This window comes from Sphaerodactylus townsendi, linkage group LG06 (genome assembly GCF_021028975.2).
Source record: "Sphaerodactylus townsendi isolate TG3544 linkage group LG06, MPM_Stown_v2.3, whole genome shotgun sequence".
Lineage (NCBI taxonomy): Eukaryota > Metazoa > Chordata > Lepidosauria > Squamata > Sphaerodactylidae > Sphaerodactylus > Sphaerodactylus townsendi.
In genome coordinates, this window is record NC_059430.1 from 103,451,792 (window position 1) to 103,476,515 (window position 24,724).

Genomic DNA, 24,724 nt, shown 5'->3' on the forward strand with positions numbered 1-24,724 from the left:
GAATGCCCTTGCCACACCCCCACAGGGGCACACCACCGGTGCATCGTGGCCACCCTGCCCCCTTGGAGTTATGCCTCTGTGCGCAATGGAAACCAAAGGGGATGGGATGGAGGAAAGCAGTTTCCTGTTTTCATTCTTCCATACTGTGTTTCTAAATATAGCAATGATAATGATAACAGCAATGCCCAAAGGCACACTGTATTTACAGCTGAAAAAGATAGGAATAACCAACCAATTGTAAATGCAGATCAGAGAGCTTGCTAGGTAAGAAGCTACACATCAGGAGAGCTGCATGATGTAGTGGTTAGACAGCCGGACCAGGACCTGGAAGAACCAGGTTTCCATCACTGCTCTGCCATGGAAGCTAACTATGGATCCATCACTTCTCAGCTTCACAGGGTTGGGAAGAGGAAGAAGAGTTTGGATTTATATCCCCCCTTTCTCTCCTGTAGGGAGACTCAAAGTGGCTTACAAGCAGTGGTGGGATTCAAATAATTTAACAACCGGTTTTGGTGGTGGGATTTAAATAATTTAACAACTGTTTGTTTAGAAGCACCATTTTAACAACCTGCTGAATCCCACCACTCCTTACAAGCTCATTTCCCTTCCTCTCCCCACAACAGGCACCTTGAGAGGTAGGTGGGGCTGAGAGAGCTCTGAAGAACTGTGATTAGCCCAGGGGTCTGCAACCTGCGGCTCTCCAGATGTTCATGGACTACAATTCCCATCAGCCCCTGCCAGCATGGTCAATTGGCAGGGGCCGATGGGATTTGTAGTCCATGAACACCTGGAGAGCCGCAGGTTGCAGACCGCTGGACTAGCCCAAGGTCACCCAGCTGGCATGTTTTGAAATGCACAAGCTAACCTGGTTCACCAGACAAGCCTCCACAAGCTCAAGTGGCAGAGTGGGGAATCAAACCCGGTTCCCCAGATTAGAGTGCACCTGCTCTTAACCACTACACCACGCTAGCTCTCGTGTTCAGTGGTACAGCATCTGCTTGACATGTAGAAGGCCCCAAGTTCTGTCCCCAAAATATTCAGTCAAAATGCCCAGGCTGTAGGTGATGTGAAAGACCTCTGCTTGAAACCCTGGAGAGCAGCTGCCAGTCTGAGTAGAGAAGACTGATCTTGGTAGGCAGGTATTCTGATCAAGTATAAGGCAGATCCGTGTATGTTCATGTCTGTTACTGTCGTGAGCATAGGGGAGGGGAAAACAATGCTGTCAGCTGTTTCAGGGGCCCCAGGGGTATGAATACAAAAATAAATAAATAAATAAAACAAGCTCCTCCGCTAAGACAGTTCCAAACCCAGGGTTCCTGAGGGTTCCTGGTTAACTCACAAATCCTAAGCTGTATTTCAAATATAATTCCGACAATGTCAGTAGCTGTATCTAAACAGAACAATGTCACAGTAGAGCTGCCAAAGCAGGAGGGAAAATAAATCAGCCCTAAAAATCTGGGCCCGCAGTGGGAGCTTTGGAAAGTCTGCCGCATGCTGACGAAAGAAGCACAGGTGGAAATGTTTGGCTTCTCTTCCAGAGAAATGCCTTCCGCTTAGGGCGTCCCAGAGGACAAATGTTCCCTCTTTGTTCCTGGTTTCCAGAAGCCAACATTGCAAATGGATTGGAAAAAGCAGGAAAGCAACAGCCCAGGATTAAGAATAATGTCAGGAGGAGTAGGAGGCAGCACTGGAAGAAGAAGAAGAAGAAGAAGAAGAAGAAGAAGAAGAAGAAGAAGAAGAAGAAGAAGAAGAAGAAGAAGAAGAAGAAGAAGAAGAAGAAGAAGAAGAAGAAGAAGAAGAAGAAGAAGAGGAGGAGGAGGAGGAAGAAGAGGAGGAGGAGGAGGAGGAGGAGGAGGAGGAGGAGGAGGAGGAGGAGGAGGAGGGAAGGGGAAGAGGAGGAGGAAGAAGAAGAAGAGGAAAAAGAAGAGGAGGAGGAGGAGGAAGAGGAAAAAGAAGAGGAAGAGGAGGAAAAAGAAGAAGAAGAGGAAGAAGAAGAGGAGGAGGAAGAAGAAGAGGAATAAGAAGAGGAAGAGGAGGAAGAAGAAGAAGAAGAGGAAGAAGAGGAGGAGGAGGAGGAAGAGGAAGAAGAGGAAGAAGAGTTGGCTTTTTCTCTTCTTTTTAAAGAGTCTCAAAGGGGCTTCTAATCACCTTCCCTTCCTCTCCGCACAACAGCCACCTTGGGGTTCAGAGAGTTCTGAGACAACTGCGACTGGCCCAAGGTCACCCAGCAGGCTCCATGTAGAGAAGTGGGGAACCAAACCTGGTTCTCCAGATTAGAATTCATCACCCCTAGCCACTACACCATGCTGGCAGAACACTGACTTGTTTTTTTCTTCCTAGTTAGTTAGGAGGAACTTGGCCAGGGATCAGAACCTTGATTTCCACCTTTAACATTTCGGCTAAGCCTGTGGCTGGCATCTTCAGAGGTGTATCACAGAGGGAAATCTGTTTCACACTGTGATACACCTCTGAAAATGCCAGCCATAGTTGCAGGCGAAACGTCAGGAACAAGGTCCACCAGACCTCGGCCACACAGCCCGGAAAACCCACCAGAACCAGTTGAAGCTGGCCGTGAAAGCCTTCGACAATACATTTTCTTCCTGTGTTTGTCTGGGCTAAGGAGGCAGAGCATCAAGTCAGAGGGTGCTTCCAGAGAAGGTAAAGTGGAAGGCACAACCTTCCTCAAAAGTAGAAGAACAATCCATTCTCATCCATTACAACTGAGAAGAACTGAAGGGCTAGATGCAGCTTTTCTTAAGGTCTTTGAAAGAGGCACTGCAGCCTGCTGTGGGCATAATCATTTGTTCTGGCCAGAGGGAAGGGTCTTGGCTCAGTGATTCAATCAGCAATTCAATTGCCAGTGAAGAGGCTTAAGTAGTGACTGTAAAAAAAGCTGTTCATATATAGTCAACTTAACAGCAATCCTATCAAGTTTTCAAAGCGAGAGACCAACAGAGATGGTTTGCCATTGCCTACTCATGTTGGCCCAGATCTCATTGGAGCTTGAAAGCTAAGCAGAGTTCACCCTGGTTAATTCTTGGATGGGAGACTACCCAAAAAGTCCAGAGTCGCTACACAGAGGAAGACAACGGCAAGCCACCACCAAATGTCTCTTGCCTTAGAAACCCTATGGGGTAACCAGTTGCAACATGAGAGAAATTTACACTCATATATATTTCTAGGGAGCATCCCTGGGCTTTCGTAGTGGTCTCCCATCCAAGTACTAACTCAGGCTGACCAAGATAAGACAAGATCAAGCTAGCCTGGGCTATCCAGGTCAAATAGGGGTTTTTTTTGTTTGCTAGTTTTTTGCTGTCAAGTTGCAGCCAACTTATGGTGACCCTGTCAGGTTTTCAAGGCAAAAGATGTCCAGAAGAGGTTTGCCATTGCCTACTTTTGCACAGCAGAGGCATACTGGGGAAAATGGTGCCTGGAGACATCCATTCTCCGGGGGGGGGCCCATGCCCCCCAAGCGTATAAAACCCCAACACAGAGCCTTCCAGTTGCTTCTGTCCTCCCCAGAGGGGGTGGGGCTTGGGGGGAGCCGGGAGGGGGGCGAGCCTTGGGGGGTCCTCTGGCTTCCTTGGCCCTGCCTATGTCGATAACGACATGGGCGGGGCCGAGGGTGCCAAAAGACGTCTTCCTGGTCATGTGGGGGGCCGATTTTGTGCCCCCCACGTGACCTGATCAGTGGCGCCTGGGGACAGAGAGTATCCCCTGTCCCTAGGCAAATACGCCGCTGCTGCACAGTGACCCTGGCATTCCTTGGTGATCGCCAATCCAAACATTGACCACGGTCAGCCCTGCTTAGTTTCCAAGATCTGAGATCGGACCATCCAGTTCTGGGTGGGTCAGGTACAGAGGTGGGATCCAAACAGTTCTCACCCCTTCTCTAGAAGTGGTTACTAATTTTTTCTGAGTGCCGAGAAGGGGTTACTAAAGCAACCTCCCTGACCAATAGGGACTGGTGGTGCATGTGTGTGGCGACGTCACTGTTTGAATCCCACCCCTGTTATTAAAATTTTTGGATCCCACCACTGGTCAGTCTGAAGCTCAGTCTGAAACCCTGGCAGTTCACAGACACTCAAAGTAGACTGACCATGGAAGATCAAGGGTCTGATTCAACAGAAGGGAGTTTTACAACTCTGACCAAACACAATTCGTAAAGTTTTTTTTTAAAAAAAATGATGACGGAAACTATAGTGCCTGTTTAACCAAAACTGAGTTGGAAAACACCAAATAACTGAGTGCTAGCCAGAAATAGGTCTTCCATACTATCTTTTTTGTCTCTGAAACACCATTATCTATGCTCAGTCAGACAACAAGACATGCCAAGCATCACAGTGGGAGCACAATGGATCGTCCCATTGCTCGGTCGCCCTCAATTTAAGGCAATACTGTCTTTTCTTTTAAGGCCAATTGTTTGAACGGATTATTTTCCATCCCTCTCTTGGTTTTCTATCGTTGTCTGCAGGACTCAAAGAAACACCTACATCAAGTGGCTATTCTACACACACAGTGGCTAGGTCAAACACACACACACACACACACACCCCTTCCCCTTGACAAGCTGAATAACACTTTGGCGTGTCTGTTTTCATGGTAATTATCTCCACTCAAGAGGGAAATCTGTACGCAGATCAATCCAAATTAAGTACCTAGAGAGAAGGTGACAGGTGAAGTGGCACTGAAAGCCAAGGCCAGGTGCCCTCGTCTCTCTCTGCAATGATTCGTTCTTCTCCAGAGTGTTTTTTTTCTTGAGTTTTGCTGGAAGGAGGCAACGGCCTTCTTTGAGGATGGGCTAGAATCACCCAATTTCCCCTGTAATGGAAAGGCCTGCTGTCGTCCCATCAGCTCTTAGATAGAGATGCTTGCTGATTGCTATCTTGGCTAAGGTGACCAGATGGTCACCTTTGTGATCCGGGACGGGGAGGCTGCCGCGCGCGCACGTGGGCTTGCCATTTGCCGCCCTGTGACAGAGCGGCAAACGGCAAGCCCCAGAAGGCCATGCGCTCCTGCGGCCGGGCGCACGGGAGGCTGCCGCACTGCCTTGTGCCCCCAAGGCAGTGCAGCAGCCTCCCCACAATCGGGACAATTTGTAGAACCCGTGGGACGCGGGACAAATTGTCCAAAGGCGGGACGGTCCCGCCAAAAGCGTGACGGTTGGTCAGCCTAATCTTGGCAGAGAGCTGCCTCCTTCTATGAACTCATCTCTCTACCAAGACTATCCTCAGGGGCCCTTCTTGGGCTTACTACCGATATGATCTTCTTAAGACTTTTCAATGGTGGTACTACATTTGTGGATCATTAGAGTAACTGGCTCCTTCCTCATTGGCATTAGGACAACATAAAGAGATTTCTTTTCTTTTTTTAAATTTATCTCTGCTTTGGGTTAGTCATTTTGTTTTTGATCAATCTAGTGCTGGATTTTGATTGCTAAACTGTGAGTCAAGTGTTGCCTGTATTATTCCAATTGCTCTTTAGTTATTTACAGCTTTTGTTATTTACCAGCTGTTATTTAAATCTGTTTTTTCCTCTAGTGATTTTATTGTGTACTGCAAATTTTAACAGACTGTAAGTTTCTTTGAATGATTTTGGAAAATCAGGCTATACATATTTAAAAGCAGTAATTTTAAAGAAAGCAAAGTTGGGATATCAAATGGGCAAAGTCCCGGGAAAAATCTCACATTTGCTGTACATGGATGATTTGAAGCTGTACGGGAAATCAGCCACAGAAATCCAGTCACTAGTGAACACAGTCTGAATATTCAGCACAGACATTTCAATGGAATTTGTCCTGGAAATTGCCACTATGGCAATAAAGAGGGGCAAGATCACTGAGAGTGATGGCATAGAAATGCCATCTCATCAAGTGCAACCAAGAGGCAGCTTATAAATAACTGGGCATTTTACAGCTGGATAACATCAAGCAAGGGCAAGTGAAGACTGTGGTCAACAGAGAATATACCCAGAGAGTCAGGAAAATTTTGAAACTTAAATTAAATGGTGGGAATACCATCAAGGCCATCAACACTTGGGCCATACCCATCATCAGGTACACTGCAGGAATCAACTGGACTCAGGCTGAGTTGGATGCACTGGATAGAAAAACTCGAAAGCTTATGACAATGCACCATGCCTTACACCCACGCAGTGATACTGATAGATTATACCTTCCCTGGAGATCTGGTGGCAGAGGCTTACTGCAAGTAAAGCAAACAGTGGAAGAGGAGAAACATGCGCTAGCCGATTATGTGAATAAAAGTCAAGAACAGGCTGAAGACCCAGAAAGGCATTGAATGAGGTGAAGAACAGGCATTTGCTGAAGACCCAGAAAGGCTGGGTCTAAACAAGAATACAGAAAAAAATGTGATTAAAATGAGGACCAAAAGCTGGCACAACAAAGCTCTATGCGGCCAATTTCTGGAGAAGGTCAAGGACAAGGTGGACAACGAAAAGACCCGGCTGTGGTTAACAACTGGAAGTCTGAAAAAGGAAACTAAATCCCTGATTTTAGCCGCTCAAGAGCAAGCCATTAGAACAAATTCAATCAAGGCCAGAATTGACAAGAAAGTGACCATCATTGTCACAGCAGTACGCAGTGACAGCAGGGTCATTGAAAAAGAACATGAGAAGGTCGCTAAATACCACGATTTGAAAATCAAGCTTAAGCGTCTATGGCACAAACCAGCTGAGGTCGTCCCAGTGATAATCGGCATGCTGGACGCCACCCCAAAAACACTAGGGCAGCACTTGAAACATCTTCAAATCAACAAAATTAACATCTATCAGATTCAGAAGGCAGCCTTACTGGGATCTGCACAAATACTATCTCGATGCATTGCAATTTCCTAGGCATCTGGGTGAGGCTCGAATTGTAATGAAGGCCAACAACCAGCTAAAGATCTGGCAGCTGTGAAATCTGTAGTAGTAGTAGTAGTAGTAGTAGTAGTAGTAGTAGTAGTAGTAGTAAACAACACAATAAGCACAATAAACACAATAATAAACACAAAATAATGAAGACCAACAACCAGCTAAAGATCTGGCAGCTGTGAAATCTACCATAATAATAATTGTGTACTGTCAAATTGAAACTGACTCATGGCAACCCCAGGGCCATGGGGTTCTCAAGGCAAGAGATGAGCAAAGGTGGTTTGCCACTGTCTTGTTCTAAATAGCAACCACTGTCTTCCCTGGTGGTCTCCCCATCCATGCACTAACCAAGGCTGACCCTGCTTAGCTTCTGAGTTCTGACAAGATTGGGCTACTCAGGGCTATTCAGGCTACTTAGTCCAGGATACCCCTGCAGAAAAGGCACCTGTTTGATTCTGAAAAGAAGGGGGACCCCTGGGCAGAAAAGGAAGACATGCTTCTAAACACTGAAAACCAATCCCCTGGCTCCTTCCTGTCTTGGATGGTTGCAGGCAGAAGGGCAGTAGCCTCAAGCAACCCCGTCCCTATGTCAACCTCAAGGATGCGTTTTCTCCACCCAATCTAAATGTTAGGGCTGTCAGCAGATTCAGATGCAGGTGATTAATCTCCTGCCTTTTAATCAATTAATTACTTAGCTTAATTACATTTACATAAAATTGCCACAGTCGAACTTTATTATACGTGCCTTTCTGAGCCACTGAAGGCAGTGTCCAAGAACGTGTAGTTTAGCCAATAAAAGCCACTGCAATTGTTAAGAGTTAAAAGCAATCTTTAACACAACTTCGTTGAATCAAGTTTTTTTTTAAAAAAATGACTGGGTGCCCTTTTATCTCAGCTCCCACTGACTGAAATTTTCTCTTGATGACTGACTCCCACTAAAGCTTTTACTAATTAATTCACCAAATCAGCAGATAATAGCGTGTTGCCTTACTTAATATTTCAGCCAAATCTGGCTGCGAAAACCAAAGTGCCTCTCCAGAGTCAGTGTTTTCCTGACCTCCAAGTGCTAAAACAGTGGCTGATTGCCAAAGATGCTCAGCTTACCTCCTTGATAAAATTCATGAAGCGGCCGCCAAACCGCCATGCTTTATGCCGATGGCACTGGAGGGAATTGACCGTCATCTGGGGGGCTCGCTGGTAGCACACAGAGACAATATGGACTGCATCGTACAACAGGGCAGCATCTGTCTAAAATGAAGGGGAGCTGGATTTGTATGGATAAGTGTTTTGGAGGCAAAGAAATAATCAAACATCAGCCCCCACACCTGTGGTGGGAAGCGTGTGCTGGGAAGCCTGTACTCTGTGGTAGGAAGCATGTGCTCTGGCTCTTGCCTTCCGAAGCCCTCTAGGAGAACATCTCCCTCCTTCCAACCCAAAAGACAAGGCTGACTTTAGCCAAGTCTGTGCCTGTATGCGCAAGTACGTGTGGCTTCAGCACTCATTCTCATAATCATGCATCTGAAATGTCACAAGGCAAACTGACTTGAAATGGGGTTGCAATTGGGTGGGAACTAAATTAAGCCCTTCCCTCCAGAGGTGTATCTAGGAAAAATGGAGCCTAGGGGCAAAATCTGAATTTTCCTCCCCCATTGCCCATGTCTACTGCCCGGAGCTGGCAAGGAGCCCAGGTCAACTGCCCGGAGCTGGCAAGCATGGCCCAGATCCGTCACCCCCCAGCGTAATTAGATGGTGTGCGCCCAAGGGCATGTGATACCCCATGTTCCTCTGGCAGATACGCCCCTGCTCCCCTCTATTACTTGTCCCTCCAAATGACTTGTCTCTAGCAGGAGCCGTCAGATTTTTCCTACATGCATTCATATGTAGTGAGCAATTTTGCCCAATGCCTTGCTGCTGAATGTGTGACCTGACTTCAGGGAATGCTGGGCTCTCTGCCATCTCACCCGGCAACAAACTGACTCCCACCCCAATCCAGCGTTTCAACACTGCACAAACAAAAGGCCGTGGCCCTCGTACCATCATTGCTCCAGCAATCAACCCTGGTTCTGGCTTGGGGGCCACCTGCAATCTTTCTGTGGACCACTTCTCAGTGATGGCAGACACGTGGGGGTTCTCCACGTTCAAGATCCGGAAGCCAGTCAGATTCACCCCGGAGTAGCGATATTGCTCCAGATCTAATGCATAAAGATCCTTTGAAGAAAGAGGGGAAAAAATTGTCATCCAATTTTTTTTTACCTTGTTGGTTGTCTGCATTGTACTGTTTTGAATGCACTGCTTTCCACTTTTTGCCATCTCGTTTTATTGTTTGGTTATATGCATTATTTGTCAACCTTTGCATTGTTCCCTAATGTTGGGATCCAGTCTTTGTGCACTGTTTGGATTATTTTTTTTTAAAAAAATTTATTGATATTTTGGATTGTTACAGATTTATGCTATATATCTTTATGTTTCATCCTCCATATCCTTTTACCCCCCTTTTCCCCCACTCCTCCCCCCTTCTTCTTCTTTTCTTTAAACGTGCAGCAGCAGGTCCATTCTTTCTAGTCTTCTTTTCCAGTTTTCTTCTGTGATTCCAATTTTGTTTAATCAGTCTTTGAATTCAGTCCAGATCCATATCATATCCTTTTGTTTTTCTTGCCATATTTGGTTTCTAGACATTATGTCAACAATTTCTAATTGTATTTGTTCCCATATATATTCCAACCATTTCTGTATTGTCCGGATTCTTTTGTCTTTCCCCCCTAATGCTATTACTGCATGGGCCTCTCTGATCATAAGTTTAAATAACATTCTCTTTCTTTGTTCTATTATTGTATGTTTCAGTATACCTATAAATAATAGATCTATGTTTATCTTTATTTTTACGTTCACATATTTTTCCATATACATTATAACCATTTTCCCACAAATGTTTTACTTCTGGACATTCTAACCACATATGGGTATAAATTGCATTTTGATCCCACTGTTTGGATTATTATACTGATTACATTGTTTTGAACTGTGTTCTTCACCTAGATTTTCAGCAAGAAAGGTGGGCTATAAATGAAATGTTCCCCTCCTCTGGACTTCATCTTGTTTTTTGCAACAGAGGAGGAGCAGCCTTCAGGATTGGGGCCTTGTGCCACAGTTCAGGATGAGTAAAAAGCCCCGGGAGATGCATCAGTAGCCTTCTCTGAACTCCCCTGCCTTCACTTCGAATTCCTACAAACATTTGCACGCGCATGCCCCAACGAATCTGGTTTCAAATTCTGCTCTGTGGCAATTCCAGCTGAGAGGCACTGCCTTGTCATCTATTAGGATAATTAATTATAATTATTATAATTCCCAACCAGAAGCGTACATTTTAAACATCTCGGAGAAGGAAAAAATAGGCATTTGAATAGTGAGACATTAAATCTCAGCCCTCTTGCCACTTCCAAACAGCAAATGCTTTCAATACCTTCTGACTTCCTGAGAAATAAAAAACAGAGGAAGAAGAGAAAAACAGAGAGAGACTAGTGTCCTGCCACAGCTGGGAAAAAACATTGACCAAAGTGACAGCAAAGGAAACACTTCCAGAAGAACATCAGGTCACCTGGAAAGAAGAGCAGCTTTCTTCTCTCTTGGTGGGACTGCCCTTTGCAGGGCCACACAAGTCTGGCTCCTGCAAAATCAACTTTCCCCTGCACATAAGACCTGCGCAACACACGTTTGCCTGATTTCTGCACGTGTACAGTTTAAACAAATGGTGAAGAAGAAGAAGAGTTGGATTTATATCCCCCTTTCTCTCCTTTAGGAGACTCAAAGGGGCTTACAAAGTCCTTTCCTTTCCCCCCACACAACAAACACCCTGTGAGGTAGGTGGGGCTGAGAGAACTCCTTAGAGCTGTGACTAGCCCAAGGTCACCCAGCTGGCCCGTGTTGGAGTGCACAGGCTAATCTGAACTCCCCAGATAAGCCTCAACAGCTCAAGCGGCAGAGCGGGAAATCAAACCCAGTTCCTCCAGATTAGAATACACCTGCTTTTAACCACTATGCTACTGCTGCTCCTAATGAACAGACATTACAAGATGAGGCCATCAGGGACTGGGGGGGAAAGCAATCAACCCGATTGTGCAGTGGCTGGATTCAGATCAGGATGGAGCAGCCAACTCACTCCCTTCCTCTCCCCACACAGACACTTTGTGAAGTAAGCTGAGAGAGTTCTGAGACAACTGTGACTGGTCCAAGGTCACCCAGCAGGCTTCACGTGGAGGGGTGGGGATACAAGTCCAGTTCTCCAGATCAGAGTCTACTGTTCTTAACTGCTACACCATGCTGAGAGGGAAGATTACATTAAAACCGGGGGGGGGGGGGGATCTGTGCCTTCTTATTACTGTATTATCAGGCAAGAGTGCAGAATTCTAGAAGACTTAGAATTTGGCCTGTGCCAGTTTGCAGACTGCTATCAAAGAGGAGCAAAGAAGCATCCCTCGCCTTTCTGACCTACCTCCACTGGCTGCAAATGAATGAGAATGCCCTTTATGCAATTAATTGAAGGGGGGGGGGGAGAGAGGGGAAGTGCTTGGGCAGACTGCTGGCAGGCAGCCTGGTGCTGCCGCTTGGCAGTGAGCACAAGAGAGCGAAGGGGACATTTGCAAGCCCTGCTCCAGTGCACTCCCTTAATGCATCTCTTGGCTCTGCAGAGTCGTGCCAGAATATTAACTTTCCGCCACGGGGAGGACTGCAATTCAAGCCTCGCCGAAAGAGACTCTGAATGGGTCTCGGAAATGAAGCAAGCCAGGGGCAACTGACAGCTGCTCCGCTCAGCAGAATGGAGGAATAGCTGACCCCAGGGAGGGGGAGGAAGATGGAGCTCGGCAGTAGCGTTACTAGCGGGGGACATGGAGGAAGAGTGCACTGAGAGAGAAAAGCCCTAGTAAGAAGCGGGCTGTTTTGAACCTTTATGTGACTGGCAACGTGACTGGCTCAAGGAAAAGGGTCCAACCCTCCCTTGCCATTTCCAAAGGGAACCATTGCTGGTGATGGCACCAAGTTCCCAATTCCCTGGTCTGGCTTGCGATGTGGTTGGCAGTCTCATGAATCAAGCGTCATTTCCTCCCAAAGTTCACCTTGCAATGTTGGCACGTGCCGGCAGATCGGGCACCAAAGCTCAGCTATTCTGGAAGCGCCTTTGACGGAAGTTCTCTGAGGTTCATCCCACGCTGTCAGAGAAGCTCTCATTTGTGGCTGTGAAATTCCCTGAAATTCTTGAAATGGGCCAGTGATTTACAAAGCAATAGGGTGTGGCTCCCTGGTTCTACATTTGAAACGACAGAATGCCAAGATCAGGCACCGAGAGGCGTATCTGGGAAAAATGTAGCCCGGTGCAAAAGTTTTCGCACTCCTGGTATGAGTGGCCACCCACCCCCACCATGACCTTGCCAGAGAGAGAAATCTCTCTGTCTTGAAGTCCATGTATGGACCCAAGGGGAAGGAGGAGGGGTGTGGGGGGAGCGATTTTCCGCCCCCCACGTGACTAAATGGTCACAGCCTAGGGACATTTGACCCCATATGTTCCCCTGGGCAGTATGCCCCTGCAGTTAACTAGGTCAGGGCTCTGCAACCCGCGGCTCCAGAGCTGCATGCGGCTCTTTCAGACTTATACTGCGGCTCCGCGTGGCCTGGAGGTCGGAGGGTAGCGTGGCCATGTCCCTCCAGCCCTCCAGAGCAGCTCTGGAAGGAAAGGTGAGTGGAGGGGCTGGGGCGGCTCCGTGTGTGAGGGCGCCGCTTTTCGTGTCCCCTCCACACACCTCTCCTTCCAGCACTGCTCTGGAGGGCTGGAGGGAGACACCCAAGCTGCTCTCCAAGTAGCGTGGGCGTGTCCCTCCAGAGCAGTTGCTATCTCTCCTCTGCCATCCCTGCAGTCACCATTCCTGCCTGCTCCTTTGGGCTGCCTGCTCCTTCGTGGCTGCCTGCTCCTTCGGGTAGAGGGGGTTTCCCTGCCCAGCGCCTCTGCCTCCCAGCACTGGAAGGAAAGGTGAATGGATGGGTCAAACCGGAGGCGCGGCTCCATGCAGAGCTGCCTCTCCGGCTCGGTAGATCTTCGGTGCCATGGAAAATGAGTCCAAATGGCTCTTTCGGTGGTAAAGGTTGCCGACCCCTGACCTAGGTGGATACTGGGCTGGTCTGCTAATGATGTGCACACACACATCAGTTCACTTTAAGTGTGCAACGTCATGCAAATGAGGTCATGACTGCCAGCATCCCGTTTGAAACGGTTCTTTGGTAAGGAAGGAGGGGGCGGGGGAGAGAATGACTGGGTTATTCTTTCACACAACAAAGCCAGGAAGGCACCCGCTGCCAGACCAGATCCCACCCCCTGTGAATATTTGCACAACCGAGCTGGCGTCCTTCCAGTTCCCTCCATTTTCAAAGCCACACACAGCCGGGCTAGAACGGCCTCTCGCAGGCTCCAACGTGATTCAACCTTGTCTTTTGGTAAAAATGTTGCCCCCGCCTCGCCGAATGCTGCTCTGCAGCGTTTGATGTCCGCTAGGGACCTTTTAGCTCAACACAACAGACTAATTCAATCGCACCTCCTGAGCCTCGTATGGCAGCGCTGGAGAAAAAAAAAAGCCATTGCCTAGAGGTACAACAGTTTAAAATATCTTTCCCAAGATGCAGCTGTTATTTCAGGAAAGTGGCACTAATTGCTTATCTATTAATGGATTATAATTCTTTCTTGATCCCTCCTGCTCCCAGCCCTTCTTCAGCATCACCTTCGGGCTTTTGCTTACTCACAGAAAAGGCTGCCGCATCTCAGCTGGGCTTGATTAATAGGAAGTTATCAGGCGGTTGCATGAAGCTGCTACAGACAGATAACAACAGCGGCAGTAATTAAAATGTCTCTATTTTGGGGAGGGAAGATAATTTAAACAAAAGGTTTGGCCGGGTTGTTTCCCCAACTGTGTGTTTCCCTTGGGGGATGAGATCTGGCAGATAAGAGAGTGACATTCCCCACCTCCTCTGCCACGCATTCCCTGTGGATCCTTAAGCAGGTCACACAGCATTGCCCAATGGGAGATCAAGGGGGCGGAGAACTTACCCTTTCATGGCATCACTGCTGGCACAGACCGGAATTCTAAGGCTGAACTGGAGTTTGAGGCGAAAACTAGAGCACTGCCTAAAGTGGTTAGGTCACCTTCAGGCAGAGGCGTACCGCCCAGGGGAACATATGGGGTCAAATGTCGCTGGGCTGCAGCCATTTAGTCACATGGGGGGCGTGACTCCTCCTACTTCCCACCTGGTCCATACACTGACTTCAAGACCTGGTACAAAAAAAATTGTTTGGTCGTGGTGGGGGAGGGCGGCCACCCATACGGGGTGGGGGGACTCAGATTTTGCACCAAGCTACATTTCCCCTAGATACGCCTTTGCTTTCAGGTCACCCTGGAAGCAACATAATGGTGTTGGCACAACGCCAATCTCCCCACCTAATTTCCCCCAGCGTTTTCCCAACAGAGCAGTGGTGGGATCAGCGAATGCAGAGCAGAAGGTCTCTATAGGATTACCAGTCGTTGGCCTAGCCCAGGGGTAGGGAACCTGCGGCTCTCCAGATGTTCAGGAACTACAATTCCCATCAGCCTCTGTCAGCATGGCCAATTGGCCATGCTGGTAGGGGCTGATGGGAATTGTAGTTCCTGAACATCTGGAGAGCCGCAGGTTCCCTACCCCTGGTCTAGCCTGTTCCTTGTAAAAAGGAAATATTTGAATGCAAGCTTGCAATTTGAAGTAGAAAAAGGAGAGTTGATTTTATACACCCCTTTTCTCAACCCAAGTAGTCTCAAAGCAGCTTACAATCACCACGACCCCCACCACAACAAGCATTTTGTGAGGTAGGTGGGGCTGAGAGAGTTCAGAGAGAACTGTGACTGGCCCAAGATCACTCAGCAGGCTTCATATGGAGGAGTGGGGAATCAAACCTGGTTTTCTAGATTAGAGTCTGCTGCTTTTAACCACTACACTGTGCCACTCTTAATCACTATGTCCCTGCCCTTAGTTCTACTATCCTGCCCTTGAAAAATTGAGCAGGAAAAAATGGCTGAAAAATGGTCTGCCACTCTAGGTGTTTATCATGGAGGGGAAATTCCTAGAGTATCACCTGGAAGTGATGTTGCATTTTCCCCAAACTCCATCCTCACTGGGCACAACCTTCAAAATCTCCTGGCATTTACTAGCAACCTTGACTGAGGGCTGCTTCACCAGGTTGTTGTGAAGCCACACAAAACACAGGCCAAAGTAGGTAAAGGAAAGACACATATGTGCCTAATAGTCTCTTAAGTCAAACCTTTTGGGATATTTTAATTTTGCTGTTGCACCAACAGTTAGTGAAATACATTTCAGCAAGTACTGGAGACCTGAGTTCAAGTCTCCACTCTACTCATGATGGCAGGTACCCAAGTGCTAACAGGTGGCAAAGCCAGGAAACTCTTCCATCCATCCAAGCAGTTTTTGCTGTGATGTGTTCCACAGCTGGGACGCTGACTAAACTTATATGGAAATGAGAGGCAATGCAAAGCACGATACTTTACCAGTGTAGTGAAGATGAAGTGGTAGTATTCAGTCATCATTCCCATTGCCATGGCCTGAAAAAGAGGGAAAGGCAGCATGAGAAAAGGAAGCAAGAAAGGAGCCTGCAGGGTCCTGGAGGGGACAGGATGCCCAGGAAAGCCAGAGTTAGTCAACTAGGTAGGTCTAGAACAGGGGTGTCAAACTTGCGGCCCTCCAGATGTTCATGAACTACAATTCCCATCAGTCCCTCCCAACATGAACATTGGTTATACTGGCAAGGGCTGATGGGAATTGTAGTTCATGAACATCTGGAGGGCCGCGAATTTGACACCTGTGGTCTAGAAAATTTTCTCCTGGCCCTGACCCTCCAAAAGGCTCATAGTTTCCCCCATAAACGATCCCTTCCCCCAGTTGCAATCTCATCAGTCATGAAAGAAAGTTCTACTTTTATTTTGCAAACTACATTTGTGGAAAAATATCTTCCACAATCGAGATCACATTATGACTGTACTCTGCCTGTCTACTGGAGCCCAGATGAAAGCTCATAGCTGGTAAAGATTGGGCATGATCCGAGGGGAAAGGGACATCGTAAGGGGACATGAGAAAGAAGCTCTCTCTTGCCTTCTGGCTTTTGTCAGGGAGGTTCAGACCATGAAGAAGTGAATTTTTATAGTGGGACCTTTTCTTTAGCAAATGTCAAGAGACCATGGAAAGAAATCCTGACCTGTGAAGGCAGTTGGAGAATTCTAATTCTCTACAACTGTAAGGCCCACTCTGCACGGGCCATAAAACACGGGTTTAGAACGGGGGAAAATCCAATTTTGGGGGTCACCTCACACAGATCCCACCCCTGAAGCAAGTCTGCCCCATGTTATTTCCCCCAATCCGGGTTTTTTGAGAATTGTGCTATTTGCAAGTCTTTTGAAAAATCAGTTGTTTGCAACTGAACGGCAGGGCAGGAGGAGCTTTATTCGGCTGCGCTTCCCTTTTAAAAAAATTTCGTGGCTTACATCTGTGTGCAGATGGTTGTATCGTGGCATCATCAGATGTCAGCATGGCTGTGGGGGTTCATTTGTGCACGCCTGCGTAGCTACGCATCGGTGGGAGGTAAATTAAAAAAATTAGACGTGTCTCCGTGCGAAGGCGCGACAGCAACCCGTATTGTTTCTGTGGGCTCCAACTGCAGCCTGCACAGATGCATGCAACCATGAAAACAGGAATCATAGAATCACAAAGTTGGAAAAGACCACAAGGGCCATTAAGTCCAACTCCCTGCAATGCAGGAACTCACAATCAAAGCACTCCCAGTTAGGAAAGCGGGTTACTTTATCCCAACTGCAACCCGCTATACATTTGCTGTACAGGAGGGGCCTTGGAGATACTACACTTCTGGTGCAATGGTATTTCACACTGGTTGAGCCTCTGAATGCTCCCAAACTGCTGATAGGGGCTGCTTTTGCCAACTGTAGAGCAAGTTTTCCTTAGCTCTCACCTCCCCAGTTATTGGGGACCTCAAATTTGACAGGTAGACTGAAAGGGTCTGGATTTTAGTTCTGGAAAAAAACAACCCCAGAATCAGCGGTGTGAATGAGCCATTGAGCTCTCCCTTATCTTTGTTTTTCTTCTTGTTAGTCTTTCTTTTCTTTTTCATCCTTTCCTTTCTTTACCCCTTTTATTACTCTTATTGCTATGACTGTTAACATTCTTTTCTTTTCCTGTAATCTTTTGTTGATAAAATAAAAATTTTCAGGGGAAAAAACTTTAAGCGATACTAGCCTATCCTAATTTAACATTGTTTAGGAGAAGTACTGAGCGTAAGGTGAGGGGATTGTATGTTGTCAGCCTGATCCTTGTGCAGACCATGCAAACTGTTTTTATTTTTGTTCATTAAACTTTCTTATACTTTGAATATCGAGGCCTGATCACTGTGTTGTTCTCACATTCCATGGAAATCAGGGAGGGGGGATGTATGGCGGGAACTCTGAGGAGAAAAATGTAACTGTATTTTCTTAGCCCGGCAGAACTGGCTTTGCAAAAGACAGGTGCTAGCTGCATTCAATAAAGACTTCTGATCAAGCATCCAGAGTTCGCTTATTGACTTCAGTCTTAAGACCTGACAAGCGGTTAATAGCTAGAGAAAAGCTGGTATTGTGGGAGTCGGGCAAAAGGGTGCCTTGCCAGACGGAGCCTTGGGAGGGCCGAGGAACTTTCCAAGCTCTTGGATGAACAGGAATGAGGCTTGTGAGATTGTTTCCAAACAACATTGATGGACCATATTTAGGGCCGCCAATGGCCTGGAGGGGGAAACTGTGCTGGCACTTTGGAGGAAGCTATTGACCTTCATGCCATGATAAGAATCAGCTGCTCATGCCTGCAATCTAAGCCTCTGTTAAAGGGACAGGACAGTTTTTCTCCAACCCAACTGGCACCCTAACCATATTACGGTCATCCGCTTGTACTCTTGGCTTCCCTGTAGCCCCAGTGAACTGTACCCTTTTTTCCTCCCTCCCAGGCCTGAAGTGGCTAAGCGCACTCTGAAAGCAGCGGGACTCCTAAAAAGGGTATTGTGCGGTCCGGCTGGTAAACTCCTCAATCAGACTCTGCTCTTCTGATCTGAAATGAATGCAAGAGCCATATACAAAAATTCCAAGCCCTGCAGAAACATGGTGGGAGGTGGGGGTGGGAATTTTTTATTGAGTTAAATCTGAATCGGCTTTGTGTGCGGGCCCTTCATATGCCCTCAGCTAATTAAGAAATAAACGACGATGTCCCCCATATTTGTTAGACAGAGGATTAGTCTCAGTACTTGCAAATGCTAATTAGAGATATTTCTAGGGTCAAAGAATGCTGCAGAGATAACTGTATGGCAAGGGGTGGGGAGTGGAGGGGGGGAGGGCCGAGACCCAGCGCTGTTCCACATAATCACCGATGCCATCAAATCAATTAGCACAAATTGAAAATACCTGGCATGTTGCAAAAGAAAAAAAAGCGACCAAAATAACCCGGGAAGATTGCTGATGCTGGCACCCACAGAAAGATTTAACGTTTCCAAGAAGGTGCATGGAAGATCTTAATGGGTAGGTTGAATTCACACGCCATGCAGGTGCTGGCAAAGGAAAAGGGCTGCAGATATTCCCCCAAACAAAACTCACATCTTTACACAGCTAATATATTTAGAAGAAGGTAGTGAATCCCCATCTTTTACAGTCAAATTGTATCTTGGCCAGTTTTAGTTTTGACTAAATGCTGTCCAATCACAGCTGCCGAGAGAGGGAGATGGGGCAAGTACCTCTGCCCCACTCCCGGCAAGCGGAAGCATTTCCTTTCTGAGGTCCGGTGTATGCCCCAAACTCTGCCTTGGTATTGTTCTTGGTATTTTCTTTGAGATTTTTTTATTTTTTAAAAAAGGAAATGGCTTGTCCGCTTGTAAAGTGACACTGAATCTCAGCAGGTCCTTGTGACAGGGCAAGAAGAACCCACGTACATGCATATGCAAGCATGACTCCCCTTCCCTCAGCTGGGTTCATACATGGATAGGTCCTTGTGTGGGACCACAGCAGGGCCCCCAACATTACCCGTGTCCCGGGCCCAACTGTGGCTTCAGGACTGAGTTTGTTGTGATACCGGTATGGCCAAAGGACTCTTGTGCAGAACCATCCATAGAATCATAGAGTTGGAATCATACAGGTCATCCAACTCTCTGCTCAATACAGGATTGGCCTAGAAGAGCATCCCTGACAAGTGTTCATTCAACTGCTGCTTGAAGGCTGCCAGAGAGGAGGAGCTCCCCACTTCCCTAGGCAGCTGAACTACCCTTACAGTAAAAAAAAAAATCCTAATGTCCAGCCAGTACCTTTCCACCCATAATTCATACCCATTATTGCAAGTCCTCTCCTCCGCTGCCAGGAGGAACAGCTCCCTGCCCTCTTCTAAGTGACAGCCCTTCAAATACTTACAGAGAGTGATCAGGTCTCCCCTTAAGCCTCCTCTTTTCCCGACTAAACTTTCCCAAGTGAGGACCCATTGTCCTGTTTCAGTCGGGCTGCGATGTAGGCTGTTCAGTTACTCTGCACAGGGGTTAGCCCGGTTTAAAGAAGATGCTATTTGAGCACAAAGTCCTGCAGGTGAGTTCTTTCTGCCTTACCAGCATCACACTGAAATCCAGGTCTACGAGAGGTGGCAGGCAGCTGAGACTCGGGGACAGAAAGAGCTGCCTGAATCAGAACTGGGGATGGCTGAGCAGGCAGGGTGTCCGAGGGCCACCCAAAGGGGCTGGGTAGAGGACCCCCACAGGAAGATGGTAACACCAATAGAAGGAGCACAGTGCATGGCACAAGGGCTGGGGGTGGCAGGAAAAAGAAGGCATGGCTAGGTGGAGGGAGTGGTTGGGAGCGGGGCAAGGCCAGAGGCTGCAGAGAAGCTGCAGGTATTGGAACAGGAGCAGTCAAATCGCAGGCTCCAGAGCTCCAGTCTAAAGAGAACAGTATCCAGGTTGCCACTCAGATGGGAGATGACGCAGAGCCTTGCTCGGGCACAGCTCTCCACCTCGACGGCCTGCCCTGAGCTCTTGTCACAGAAAGCAGGTGTTCGAGGATGCTCAAACTCGCAGTATGGCAGCCAGCATACCTCCCCCCCGCAACAATCGCCTCTTGCCAGAGGGACTCCTGGCTTTGTGCTGCTTCTGCTGAAATTACTAGGGCAGAATTTAGCTTAGAGGAACAATGGAGCAGTTTGCAATGCAGCATAGAGGCAGAGGGAGGAAAACCACAGGGACCGGCAAGGGGGGGGGGGGCAGCGAGAGACTCCATCATGAGCCTGTTTTCCCTTCCAGTCTTTTCCTGATCTGCATGTCACTGAAGAATTTATTAGGAAAAAGAAATTAATTACTCATGGCATCTAATTTCTGAAGTAAGCTGAACATCATAACTTGGTTGGAAAAGCAATCGGGTAATTAATCAGAACCTGAGCCACAAATACCTCACAGACCTCATCTGAACTTTTAAAAAATGGCAGTAATACCTGGAAAGCTTAAGCTGTTATTTTGGCACCTGGCTGCTCATCTTAAACTCTAAAGGTAAGCAGCGGAGAGAGTAAAGGACTCAGCAGATTAATGTAACTGAAAAGGACATTTTCCAATCAGCAGCATCATATTCCCCTTTCCAAGGTATTATTTATGCCAACTACTTGGCTTGTGGGAAAGTGTGATATTGCCCCATTATTCATGGCAAGGTTGCCACGGTCCCAAATAGAATTCACCATGGAGTCTTTTGTTTTGGGGCACGTTGGTTATTATCACCAAGTTTCCCCCACAGTTTCTTGCTTCCTTTGCAGTGGGGCAGGCCAGTGGGCTTAAGAGGATGAGGGGATCTGCCATTTTGACATGTCACCAATGGGGAAAAAAGCTCCAGAAAGGCCCCCCTTCACAAAAAGAAGCATAATTTTTCCCTTGGCCCACCACGTTTATATCGATATATTGATATAAAAAAGTTTTAACAAGGGATCACTGCTTGTTCGGTGCCAGGTCATTGATTCTCGGCCCCTTCCGCACATGCAGAATAATGCACATTCAATCCACTTTCACAATTGTTTGCAAGTGGATTTTGCTATTCTGCACTGTAAAATCCAGCTGCAAAGTGCATTGAAAGTGGATTGAAATTGCATTATTCTGTATGTGCGGAAGGGGCCTCTGTTGGGAAGAAAATGGGAAGTAATGGCAGTGCACCAACAGCAAAGGGGCAATGCAAGCCGCCTTTTCCCAAGCTTCCCAGGTTCCCAATCGTCCCTTTCCCAATGTGCCAGAGAAGCCCTGGTGTTTAATATCATTAAAAGGAGATGGCAACAGGGAGGAGGAGGAGGAGGAGGAGGAGGAGGAGGAAGAAGAAGAAGAAGAAGAAGAAGAAGAAGAAGAAGAAGAAGAAGAAGAAGAAGAAGAAGAAGAAGAAGAAGAAGAAGAAGAAGAAGAAGAAGAAGAAGAAGAAGAAGAAGAAGAAGAAGAAGAAGAAGAAGAAGAAGAAGAAGAAGAAGAAGAAGAAGAGGAGGAGGAGGAGGAGTTTGGATTTATATCCCCCCTTTCTCTCCTGCAGTAGACTCAAGGGGGCTTACAATCTCCTTGCCCTTCCCCCCTCACAACAAACACCCTGTGAGGTGGGTGGGGCTGAGAGAGCTCCGAGAAGCTGTGACTAGCCCAAGGTCACCCAGCTGGCGTGTGTGGGAGTGCACAGGCTAATCTGAATTCCCCAGATAAGCCTCCACAGCTCAGGTGGCAGAGCTGGGAATCAAACCCGGTTCCTCCAGATCAGAGTGCACCTGCTCTTAGCCACTACGCCACTGCTGCTCCAGGCTGAGGGGAAGTCGTGGAAGGACAGCGTGAGGGAGTGAGAGCGGGAAACTCAGTAGGTTGGTCATGGGTGACGGAAGGATGCGCGGGGTTAAGCTGTGAGCAATGGCAAATCTGCCCTGCTCTGGCCACAAAGGACATAAAAGTTGTGGAACAAGTGGTCTCGCTTGCTGTGGGGAGAATGGAGAGTGAAAAACTGGTCTCAGGGAAATACGTCCATACAAGAAATCTTGATGCAACAGACATTCGTTCCTGGTGCACAGCAGAAGATATGTAATTGGTCTATATTCAGCACAAATAACAGTAGGTTGTGTTTGCAGGTTGCTCTGTTCTCTCTGTTGTTGTACGGGCATGCAGACAGGTAACGGTGCAGACTGCGGTGAACGGAGGAAAATGCCCCTTGGGATGGGAACTGATTTGCCTTTAAAAAGAGACTGTGGAAAAAACTTCATCCTTTCCCTGCCAAAACAATTCTCCCTGAAACTCTCCTCCATGGGGCTGCATGCACCCTTCATCTGTGAGGAAAGGAGAAATGAAAAGTATAATGGTGGCTGTTTTCCAACCATAGGGAAAAAAATCCTTGTCTAGTCACTTGGTATTTTAGCAAGGCGTTTGCTAAAATTTCCTAATGTCTATTAAGCTAATGGGAAAGCTTTTTTAAAAAAAATTGGGGGCAAGCATTTTTGAGAGTCAAGATTCGCCAGAAAAATACCAGTTAGGTTTTCACTCAGGTTCTCTATTGTGATATATTATGGTAACGTATCAGGGAGGTGTTACTCCATTTATCTCAATATCCCTTGCCATGTCCATATGGATATTTTCCAGTTGGTACAACCTGAGGATGTGGACGGAACTCTTAAAGGAATATGATTCACCAGCTGTCTGTGAGAACCCTGCCCTTCCCAGCTGATGAAATCTCCAAGCAGGAGGCTGTTCATCATAATAAAGCAGATCACACTCTCACATGACAAGAGGGCTGCCCCAGCTACATAAACCTTATAGCCAAATTTTACGCCTCAGCATGCCAATCCCACTGACCATTATCCCTTCCGTTTGATCCACATGGGACAAAATGACACTGCAAGACATAGCTTTTGAAGGAGGAGGGGGGGAGGGGGAGTAGTAGTTTGGATTTATACCCCACCTTTCTCTCCTGTAACGAGACTCAAGGTAGCTTACAAACTCCTTTCCCTCCCTCTCCCCACAACAGATATTTTGTAAGGTAGGTAGGGCGAAGAGAGTTCTGAAGAACTGTGACTAGCCCAAGGTCGCCCAGCAGGAATGTAGGAGTGCGGAAACACATCTGGTTCACCAGATCAGTTTCTGCCACTCAGGTGAAGGAATGGAGAATCAAACCCGGTTCTCCAGATTAGAATCCACCTGCTGTTAGCCACTACATCACAAGGGATTTTGAAGCTCTGGGAAAGAAGCTGAAGGATCGGGATGCACAGGTTGTCATTCCATCTTTACTCTCAGTGGAAGGACGTGGCCCAGGGAGGGAAAGAACAGCCTCATTTAGAGAAGCCATGACGTCTGGTGGATAGCCAGCATGGTGTAGTGGGTAAGGTGTCGAGTTAGGACCTGAGAAACCGAGGTTCAAATGCCCATTTAGGCCATAGAAGCTTGTGGGTGATCTTGCCACAGTTCCATACTCTCAAGGCTGTGATGTAGGAGAAGGCGATGACAAACCACTACTGAAGGTCTCTTGCCTTGAAAGCCCTATTGCTGTGGTGGCGAACCCATGGCACTCCAGATGTTTATGAACTACAATTCCCATCAGCCCCTGCCAGCATGGCCCATTGGCCATGCTGGCAGGGGCTGATGGGAATTGCAGTCCATGAACATCTGGAGTGCCATAGGTTCGCCACCACGGCCCTATGGGGTTGCCACAGGTCAGCTGTGACTTGACAAAAAAAACCCTGAAAAAGCCCGTCCCATCAATCAGATGGGCACAGTGGAGCACCAGAGAACGGCCCAAATAACCCCGTGAGGTAGGTTAGGCTGAGAGAGAAAAAGATTGCTCTAATTGCAGAGTGAACCTGGGTCTCCCAGATCTGGTCTAATTATCTGACCACTGCAGAAGGCAGCCTTTGTGTTGAACTGCTGCATTATTCTGCTATAGTTAGCAGTAGAGAAACAGACGCTTCCTTGCAACCCCACCTCTGCAGTTCAAAAGTATTGGTGAATTCCTTACCAAACGTGGCTGGTTAATTTGCAAATAAGCTTCCTATTTTGGAGCAAATAGTCCTTGCGATCCCTCTGAGCCACCCAGCCTTATAGTCCCCTCCCTTTCCCCAAAGAACGCATCCCTGCCTATCATCATTATATGTCTTCCCTTGATCCTCTGACCTGCAATATCCTCCTTTCACAATGTTTCAGTCCTTTGGCCTGTGATTCATTCTGGTTCCCCTCCCACCCCCAGCAAAAGAACTTTTTATTGCATTCATAGCAGCTGCATCCAACGACTGGCAGTTGCATATATATGTGTTTGTGTGTGTATTAAGTGCCATTAAGTCATTTCTGACTCAAGGTGACCCTAGGAATTAATGTCCTTCTAAATGTCCTATCATTAACAGCTTTGGTCAGGTTTTGCAGAGTAAGAGCCATGCCTTCCTTTACTGAACTGATCAATTCCATGTTGGGTCTTCCAACATGGAGCCAGCATGGTCTAGTTAGTGGTTAAGAGCAGGTGCACTCTAATCTGGATATCTGGAGAAACGGGTTTGATTCCCCACACTGCCACTTGAGCTGTGGAGGCTTATCTGGTGAACCAGATTAGCTTGTGCACTCCAACACATGCCAGCTGGGTGACTTTGGGCTAGTCACAGTTCTTTGGACCTCTGACAGCCCCATCCACCCCACATGGTGTTTGTTGGGGGGAAGGGAAAAGAGATTGTAAGCCCCTTTGAGTCTCCTTACAGCAGAGAAAGGGGGGGGGTCATAAATCCAAACTCCTTTTCT

General features: G+C 47.4%; 1 protein-coding gene across 1 annotated transcript in view; it reads right to left on the reverse strand.

The window, feature by feature from the left end:
• GRIK3 (glutamate ionotropic receptor kainate type subunit 3) overlaps nt 1-24,724 on the reverse strand; it is a 253,820-nt gene that overhangs the window by 63,131 nt on the left and 165,965 nt on the right. The window contains 3 exon segments of the mRNA XM_048500433.1: nt 7,978-8,121; nt 8,908-9,081; nt 15,447-15,500. Of these exon segments, the coding sequence (XP_048356390.1) occupies nt 7,978-8,121; nt 8,908-9,081; nt 15,447-15,500 (372 nt within the window).